The sequence below is a fragment of the Pelecanus crispus genome, chromosome 3 (assembly GCF_030463565.1).
Source record: "Pelecanus crispus isolate bPelCri1 chromosome 3, bPelCri1.pri, whole genome shotgun sequence".
In the NCBI taxonomy this organism is placed as follows: domain Eukaryota; kingdom Metazoa; phylum Chordata; class Aves; order Pelecaniformes; family Pelecanidae; genus Pelecanus; species Pelecanus crispus.
Window position 1 is genome coordinate 37,758,337 of NC_134645.1, and position 9,906 is coordinate 37,768,242.

Genomic DNA, 9,906 nt, shown 5'->3' on the forward strand with positions numbered 1-9,906 from the left:
TAGAAACAATAAGACTAAAATTAACTATGAATATCCAAATCTACAAAGTTAGTACAAACCTCTGAAGCTAAATCAGAAGCTCAGGTGAGCAAAGGGCATGAAAACATGGTGTTAGCGTTATGGCAACAAAATAAGACATGCTGGTACCAGTCACCCGTCCTACCTTTTTGAGGCCCTGAAAGAGAGTCCCTGGTTCCAGCCCAAACCTTCTGTCCATCACAGCTTCATACTCTGCAGAGAAGAACAAACCTTTGCTGCTCAAGAGCAACACATTCCCATGTTGCTTCCACCAATGGGGATACTTGGAGCCAGGGAAGAGCATGCCACCGCTCATAGGGTGAGCTGCCTGACCAGGCCACAGCTCTGCCCTGCAGCAAAGACAAAGCCACTGAACTGCCCAGAACCTATGCTTGGATTCCCCCTTGCAACAGGGGCAGTAGCAGACAGTAACAAACCTTTTACCACACAGGACCTGCACTAATCCTCATTTCCCCTCTTTCAGGGCTGCCTGGTTTCTCCCACCAGAGCAGAAGGGTCACGCAGACCAGTACAGCCAGAGCAGAGCAAAGCCACCCAAAGAAGCCGCCTCCAGAGCCCACTCCCATGCAGCCTTTTGTTGTCTCCACAGAAGACATGCTGTACATGTAGGTGCACAGCCCTGTACACATTTGCCGAGCACTTTCTGGCACTCCTTCCCTTATGCACTTTTGAGAGCCAACTAGGGTCATTACTGTAAAACACCTTGCTGATTAAAGCCTAACAAGATGCAATACACACTTCCCTGATAAGCCTCTCTAACTAGCTATACTTTTATCAGATAATACCACCTTCATTTCCCTTAAAATACTGATGTGCTAGAACACAGCTTCTTTTTTATCTACAAGTTGTATTTAAATTGTTTAAAATCCCACCCCTCCTCTGCACTACGCAGCCCCACTGAACCAAAACCAAGCTACCACAGCAGGTACCAAGAGGTAACACAAGGCACAGGCGGGTGTTTGGAAACAAACTGACCCCAAAGCTACACAGACAACCCAGCCATTGCTCTGAGCCCACAACCCAGCACAGGAGCCCCAGAGCTCCGGGCAGGGCAGCACCCACCCGCCCTGGGGCCTCCCCAGGTTCAGTCCCCAGCAAGCACCATCAGGAGGCACAGCTGCTTCTGAACCACCCACCTCCAAGGGGCTGCCGGTGACTAGCCAGGAAAAACCCCAGTTCAGACCCAACTTTCCTGACCTTCCCTCATCTGAGTAGCTGAGCTTCAGAGGTTTCCCTCACCTCTTTCGTGACAGCCAGCTGCCAGGACACCACTGCCAGGAGCCTTCCCAGCACGTGCAGCAGAAAAGCCTCAGGACAAAACTTTCTGCCCAGCCGGATACTGCCCCCTCACACGGGGCTGGTTTGCAGCCAGGAAGAGCACAGGCGCTCCTTGCAGCGGAGCAAAGTAGAGACCAACCCCGAGGGGACAACTGGAGCCGAGCAGCCTCACCAGCCACGGGCGGGAAGCGCTGCAGGAGCCAGCACGCCCACGTCGCAGACTTACTTCGAGACACTTGGTGCGCTTCGTAGAAAGCATAGAGGTGAGAGCCCACGGCCAGGAGCCCGTAGAGACGCATTTCCCAGGCCGGCAGCAGCATCGGCCTGGGAGCTGCTCCCCCGCAGACCCCGCCGGCCGCCTCCCTGCGGGAAAGAGAGGACGGGAGAGGTTTCCCCGCGGAAGGCAGCGGGGCACCGAGCAGCGGGGCACCGCAGCTGCCGCACGCCGGGCACGGAGCAGCGGGACCCCGGCGGGCCGGGCAGCGGCCGCCAAGCGCACTTCAGGCCGCGGCGCTGCCGGCGCCCTGAGGCGGGGCGGGCTCGGGGCTCGGAGGCGGCCGGCTGCCGGAGGGCAGGCGAGCCCTGCCCGGCCGCCACGGCTGCGGAGGCCCCGGGGCCGAGGGCTGGGCTCGGCATGGCCCGGCGGGGCCCCTGGGGCGGGGCGAGGGCCAGGGCCGGACCCCGGCTGCTCTCACCGACCCGGGACTGAGGGGAGTTGGAGGGGGGACCCCGCTCCCCCCTTACCTGAGGAGGGCTCCGCCGCCGGGAGCGGCAGCGGCCCCAGGCGGGCCGAGCCGCGGCTCCAGCCCCGCAGCGGGCAAGCGGGGCCCTGCCGAGGGGCAGCTCCGCGCCAAGAAGCCCCCGTCGCTCCACAGAAGGCCCGGCCCCCGCCTCGCCCGCCCCCTTACGAGCCCCGGCCACCCCCCGCGGAGGGAGGGCGGGAGCGGGAGCGGGGCGGAGCTCCCCGTCCCTGCGCCCCCGCGCCCGGCCGCCGGGCGACGCCGCAGCCCTCCCGCCGCGGCGGAGCGGAGCCCGCGGCCTGCGCCGGCCCCGCCGCGCCTCCCGCTCCGGGGCTGCGGCCCCGCCGGCTTCTCCATGGAGCGGGGGCTCGGGCAGGGCCCGCTCCCGCCTGCTCGCCGGCTGCGGCCCGGCCGCTGCGTGCCTGCAGCGCTGCAGCAGAACTCCTCTGCTGAGGAACACCGTTGTCTTTGGGCATGAAACGTGCAACGCAGGTCTGCTTCCATCTGCTGAGCACCTGTCAGGTGGCTTGTATCCAACACGTGAGCCATCTGGGTCAGAAGTTGTCGTTCTGGTCCGTGTTTCGGTAGCATTTATCACGACCTGCCTGCGGATGCGGGCATCCTCGCAGCTGAGGGATCCTAAGAGAGTATCGCTTGCATAAAGGCGTCCTGGGAAGAGAGTGCCGGCTTCAGGGTTTTACAGGAGCTGGGACAAGCCAGGGGGATGGCACTGGGAGACGGCCAAGGAAGGGTGAAAACACAGACGTCTTCTTCGACATATTGGCCTCTGAAAAGTTGTTCCAAGGGATGTCTTGGAACTTATTGCGGCCTTTCAGTACTTAAAGGGGGCCTATAGGAAGGATGGGGGCAATCTTTTTAGCAAGGCCTGTTGTAACAGGACAAGAAATAATGGATTTAAACTAAAGAAGAATAGATTTAGACTAGACATAAGGAAGAAATTTTTTACAATGAGGGTGGTGAAGCACTGGAACAGGTTGCCCAGAGAGGTGGTGGAGGCCCCATCCCTGGCAACATTCAAGGTGAGGTTGGACGGGGCTCTGAGCAACCTGATCTGGTTAAAACTGTCCCTGCTCACTGCAGGGGGGTTGGGCTAGATGACCTCTAAAGGTCCCTTCCAACCCAAACCATTCTATGATTCTATGATGCTATGTCATGTAAATAAACGCTGAAGTAAAAATGAAGGACTGCATTCAGCCCAAAAGGGTATCCATAACAGCCTCTCACAGACTTTTTTCCCCACTCCTGGAGTGCAAGGTATGCTGATGCAGGGACACTGTTTTTACGGTCATCACAACACAACAACTCTACCCTTAATTGGTTTAGTGGCGGACATGGTAGTGTTAGGTTAATGGTTGGACTGCATGATCTTAAAGGTCTTTTCCAACCTGAACGATTCTATGATTCTATGAACTTGGCAAATTAGCAGGTCTGAAGAGCACCACCAAAGGAGGAACGTAGGGCTGGAAGTGCTGGTGCTGACAACCACCTCATGGATCAGCCTGTGTTTTAGCAAGGGTTCCCTCCTCCTGGCACTTCAAACGTGGCTAATGAACCTCAGTGCTCTTAGTGTTAAAAACACATTGACTTTCCAGCCCAAAAGGTTTGGGCAATTTATGCTCATCTGATCTTGTACCATGTGACTTTTATCCCTCTCTGTTTTTGACATCAGTGATATAATTTTTAATGGAGGAAGCATTTCTTCTGCCAAGTAGTTAGCAGTAGTTAGCAATAGGACGAGAGGAAATGGGCTCAAGCTGTGCCAGGGGAGGTTTAGGTTGGATATTAGGAAAAATTTCTTCACGGAAAGGGTAGTCAAGCATTGGAACAGGCTGCCCAGAGAGATGGTGGAGTCACCATCCCTGGAAGTGTTCAAAAAATGGGTAGATGTGGCACTTTGGGACATGGTTTAGTCTAGTCTACCCTTGATTGGTTTAGTGTGGACTTGGTAGTGTAGGTTAATGGTTGGACTGGATGATCTTAAAGGTCTTTTCCATCCTAAACGATTCTATGATTCTATGATTCTATATCCTTTTGGATGGTGTCCTGCTGGATCTTCAAGTTCCTCTTAAAATAGTATTTTAGTTCCCTGATGACCTTGAGGCCTTTGCATATTCAAATTCCTGTTTCTTGATCTTTGAAAGCCAGGCTTGTGTCCGATACTCCAGCTGAAGTCTCATCAGTACAAGGGGTTGTCTTCCCTATCTGAACCAGACATGCATCTCCTGGTGACTCCAAGAATTACATTTGTCCGTCAGAGCCACATGGTGGTCTTTAATCATTTTGCCCTTTGCCTCCAGTTTTTCTTTCCATCTCTCTTTGCCAGGGAATAACTCACCTTCAGTTTATGGTGTCAGTTTTGATAGCCCCTAGATGTAAGATACTGCATTTGCTCTGCGGAACTGCCATAAAATCCAGGTCAGGTACATTCTCCTCTATGATACCCAGATCCTCTTCTCTGCTGACAGTGCTTCCCCAATTTTTGCCCTCAGCAGGTTAGTCAGTACTCCCCCCCCAAAAAGATATGACAACACCTGCGTAACACCACCAGAACAGCAATCCTGACTTTGTAAAAACATTTCCACAGCACTGCAGCCGAGTTATGGCCACTAAGGGTCAGCAGAGCTTGTATTTTCCTGCAGTTTTGTGGTTTCTGGTCAACAGTGGGAAGGTGGTACAAGCAGCAGGGCCTCTAGATGGCTGCATAACACAAGCAGTACGCACGCATGAGCAGTACCGCAGCTTCAAAAAGGGAAGAGGTGTAACAAGTTACAGCTTTCACATCAGGTTACACTGAAAAGGACATCTTCATCATTAGTTATGTGGTGACATCCAGGAGCCCATGTATGCTCTGTGACCAGGTGAGCAGCTACCCTTCGACAAAGGTCACTGCCAAGCCCGTGCAGCAGGAACACAGACAAACGCTGACAACGGTCCCAGCTGGAAGATCTCACTGCCTGGACTTCTACATTAGATGATATTGTCTTTTTTTCCACCCTTATTCAAAGGATTTTATATAGTAAACATGACAAGAATCCCAATGAATGACTTTGCAAGACTAGCTGTAAACTAAGCTACTGAACATCACTGGCACAAACACCTACGCATCGACACAGCCCTCGCCATTTTAGACGGCACAAATAAAAAGCGAGTTCTGCTGCTGCAATAGTCACTGACAGGCAGAAGAGGAATCTGAGAGCAAAAACCCTAGAAAAGCAGCAGCAGAAAGCCCCACTTCTCATCTGATCAGCAAGGAGGTAAAGTTTTTTAAATGTCTCTTGCCCTGTGTCCCAGCAACTGCACAGGCCTGGCAGCCTCTTCAAGGCACCTGGTCTTTGAGAAGAAAGTGGTGTGATGCTGTGTACGCATGCGGCAGGTTTCGCTGGTGCAAAAAAACACATCCACCTTGGGCAGAATGATGATCTGTGATGGCAGAGGTGTTTCTCTGGGCAAATTCAGAGCATCACTTCTGCTTGAAGGTTTGTACTACTCTTACTCACTGCCAGAATGGCTACAGAGTGCAGAGGCAGCAACCTGCCAAAGAGGTCCACGTCAGTCTTCACTACTGGAAGGCAGCAGAAAGGCATCCAGTCCCCACCATGGCCTTGATGAACAGTGGAGTGTGCAGTGCCAGCCTCCTGCAGATCAGTTCAAGCATCACTAGAAGAGAGTCCCTCTCTAGCAGATGTTCATATCCCCTTTTTTTATTTCTATCTCTTCTGAAGCTGGTATAGCACCTGAGTTGGAAGTGTTGGGTTTTGACTGTAAAATTCAAATGCCATTCTGTGAGAGTCTCCCTTTCTTACGTGATCAGCTATAGATGTGATCATCAGAAACTTATGCAAACGATTCCAGAATCAAGGTGGACAGAGATAGCAGGAGGCCTTTAAAAGGGCCCTTACTATTGCCTTTTTGTGTAAGTTCTTCTGAGCTGAGCTCATTGCAGAACTCTTCATTTCTAGAGCTTCATTGTGGCCACGGGGACAAGGCAGGGTAGGGGTGTAAAAGGCAATGAGGTGGGCAACCGAGGCATTTTGCAGCTGGGAAAGTAAACCAAAGCTCACGTTTTTAAGGAAACCCTTTTTTTCCAACTTGTCATTTGTTTTACATGCGGTTAAGAAGTCAAAATGAGCATTTATGAATCCAGCAGTAGAGTGCTCAGGCAGGCTAAAGCATGGGGCTTCTCACTGCTTTTCTGAATATAAAGTCCCCCTGGAAATTACAAGTGGTGCCCTAGAGCTTTCCCTCACAGGTTGATATCTCACAGCATTGAACCAAGCCTCTTGTTTTCATTCATCTTCTGGATATCACACAGTAACACCCCCTGCGTGCAACATCTAGATGATGGGACGTGAGCAGCACCCACTGAGAGTCTGCACATTAGAAGTTCAGCAGCAGACAGGAGGATGAACCATGTATATTTAGAAGAAATCGCAAGCATGACAAGAAATCTCCACGCAGCAAAACAGCGGTATTAAAATGGGGAGAGTCAGAAATATAAAAGGTGTGGTATTTACAAAGAGAGCCAAGTGAGTCTTCCAATAGCCAAGTTAAATATGACATGACTGAGGTTAATGTGAATCCCCCTTCCAGACATCTCAGGCACAGAGTTATGGACTCTAGGGAGTCAGCATGCAAGTTTGCCCTTCTCGTCTTGTTTGCCTTGGCTTAATGAAAAGTGAACATTACACTAAGTTGGTCAGCATTGCAGATATCCCCGTCTTTACAAGTTCCTCTCTCCCCTGATCCCCAACCCTGAAGCTGGCTTTTTGTGAAGTGCCAAGCATTTTTTCCCATCACCTTTAGATGTATCTATGCAGACATTGTTTATAAAGAGATCCTTGCAATTGCGAAGTCAGCATTTCCGTGCATGCAGATATAATAATTTTCCTGGCTTCCTTTTAATGAATCCCTTGCATCTTTGAGAACTTGTTTCATGCTCTGAGGCTGGAAAATTACCATCATGCTTCTGACTGGGGATTCATAAAATTACTTTTGGAAAAAATACAGTAAATTAATACAGTATTGTAACTAAGCAGCTCACTGTTGGATTCATGCTGAACATCTCAGAGGCTTCCTTGTCAATACACTGCCGCCTTTGCTTAACTAAAGCCCCGAAAACCATAGCTCCTGGTCAGAGCCTTTTAGCGGATTTCTTTACTGATTACCCATTCTTCCCTTCAATGAAATCAGTATTATAAGTGAAGTTACACAGCTTTGCTCTCACCATGGATGTAGAGTCCACTTGTGTACAGATACCACAGCTGGGGTGAAGTTCAGCTGTGCTACCTTGATCATATCTGAGTCTTAGTTAATCATGCTTGAGTCTTAGCTTCTAAGCAGTCGGCTATTAAACATAAAGTTGTTTTTTTTTTTTTTCTTTTTCCCACAATACTCTTTAGAAGTTGTCTAGCTTTAAGTGTGAAATGATGGGAGTTAAGGGGATGATGAGTCACCTCCTACATACCTTACCCATCATATCGAAACCTCCCATGATTCCTAGCAAGGAAGTGGATAATCCAGTACTGGAGTATTTAAACACCTCAGTATTTCAGTGTCTTGGTCATCCTTGGGCAGAACGGATGGTCCAGTCCAAACATGGGAGAAGGGATTCTTAAAATATCCCTACTTCAGGTATTACTTTTCTTACCTTTTTTAAGTAATAGTGGAATGAAATTCAGAAAAAAGGCCAGATCACAGCTAGTTTACCCAATTACAATTATTACAAATGATGGCAAGACTCCCACCTGACCTCCAACAGGGCAAGTAGCTGACAAAATGTAAGTGACCCAAAAGGTGTTTTAAATTGAGTTGTACTGAGGTTGTAAATCAGATGCAAATCTCATTCTATTATACCACATTATACACATCTTTTTCAGTGGCATAAGAAATTACATCTACCTGTGCATATCTATATTTAATCCATAGCTATATATCCTGAAAACGTTGCCTTTTTAATCAGTTCAGTGAATGAAATAAATGTAGCAAAAAAAATACATCTCAGATTACTATATGGTAATTGACAAAAAAATATTCAGACAGAATGGTGTCTCTCACTGCCTACCAAGAAAATTTTCTGAAGTCTCCATCTTTTCACGTTGCTTCACTATATGAACAGCCAGTAAAGGAACATTTCAGCTACCACAGCCACCTGTATTTTACTGATTTATTGTTTGACATATCCTTGTGAAAGAGTGGGAATACATTCCAGGTTGATTATTTCTATTTGGCAGAATATTTTTCTTTTGTCTTTTAAGATCTGTGAAACTAGGAGGACTGAGTGGAGCTGATTGTTCACAATATCACAAATGGAGCCGGTACAGCCCTGTCGAGTAGCCAGCTGTTCAGACAGAACCAGCAGAGGACTCAGAAACTTCTCCCTCATAGCAATCAGGCAAAGATATAGACCTCAGTCTTCTATGTCAACTTTCTGGTAGAAATATTATTTCTGACAAACATTTTTAAGTGGATTGGATACATTCTGATATCTTTTATGAATGGATTTTGCTACATCTTAGTTTCATGAGCAATGCTTTATTATTCAGGCTGCCCTCTCTTCAGGGACTGTCTTTTTGTTCCATGAGTGTGTGGGGCCTAGTCAATGATGCCTTAATTGCCAATTGTTCCTTCTAAGCTCTACCACAACACAGATATTAAAAATTCACTGAATACTCAAGTCAATGCAATTATATTTGTGGCCACAGTCATGCATGCTTCTTGGCTACCTGCTGTGTTTGTGGCCTTATGGCTACAGGGTCCCATTCCCTTTACACATATGCACACTCAGATCAGTCTGCACCTGCCTCCCCATTGTGTTGTAAATAAAAAGCTCATAGCTGGTTTCCTACCTGAGCACATGGATGACATCTTAAGAACTAAGGTAACATTATATTACTGGTCAGGAGGAGCCTTTCTCTAAGGATACTTCAGAAAACAAATGCTTTTGTATGTTTTATCTGAGAAGTTTTCTTGCTTTGTGCATTGACTTCCTCCTAATTTGTATCCATTTCATGTTTCACCTTTCTGTGAAGAGAGGGTAGTACTCCAGGATGGGCTTCCAAGTCATAAAAACCCCTGACTTTAAGATGCAGACATCTTCTATTTTGCTTCTGTGTTTATGTAACACATAAATGTATATAAATGATAAGAAGTGCTCTGTCATACTTAAAGCTTTTTTTAGATTGTTCTTGAGATTATGCCTTTCAATAGAAAAAAGAATTCAAAAGCTCTCTTGGTGCCTGTGCAAAATGTCAGCAACATCTCACCCTTTGCAGATAATCTCTTCACATAACAGTGCTAAAATATTAGCAAAAATTGCATTTAACTCATAAATATTTACTGCTATTTGAAATGCCAAAATTTTGCTCTGCGACTAGCACAAATCAACTGAGTAACATTGTGTGCAATAAAAAAGTGGGTCATTGCCAACTGTGGCTTATAACTGCAACATGATTTGCAAACACATCAAATTGCTGCCTCAGGACAAGGTGCTGCTTTCAGTGCACAATGTCTTCATTGACTACTGTAGATTTGGAATAGGTTTCAAACGTCACATCTACCATGAACTGCCATAATCTTCCTGCTTTATTTAGTCCGAGTTGATAGCTTTTTACTGGAAAACGAGAAGAGGATTCACCTCTCTAAAACAGCACCTTGACAGGGAAAATGAACTGAGTAAGGACCAGCCCATCCAAACGATGCAAGCCCTACAAGACAGATCATCCTCTAGGCTACCTGGAGGAGACAATTGAGTCATCATCTCTGGACAGTGGTTTACACAGCTGAGTTAATGGAGATTTAGTGCAAAATACAAAGACCATTGTATCGAAGA

The 9,906-nt window shown here is 48.0% G+C and overlaps 1 protein-coding gene across 1 annotated transcript in view; it reads right to left on the reverse strand.

Annotated features, from left to right (window-relative positions):
* Positions 1 to 1,637, reverse strand: part of HHAT (hedgehog acyltransferase) — a 157,428-nt gene extending 155,791 nt beyond the window's left edge. The window contains exons 1-2 of the mRNA XM_075708084.1: positions 1,544 to 1,637; positions 164 to 231 (exon numbers count right to left, since the gene is read on the reverse strand). Coding sequence (XP_075564199.1) covers positions 164 to 231; positions 1,544 to 1,637 — 162 coding nt within the window. The remainder of the gene's footprint in view (positions 1 to 163; positions 232 to 1,543) is intronic.
* Positions 1,638 to 9,906: the final 8,269 nt, after the last annotated feature.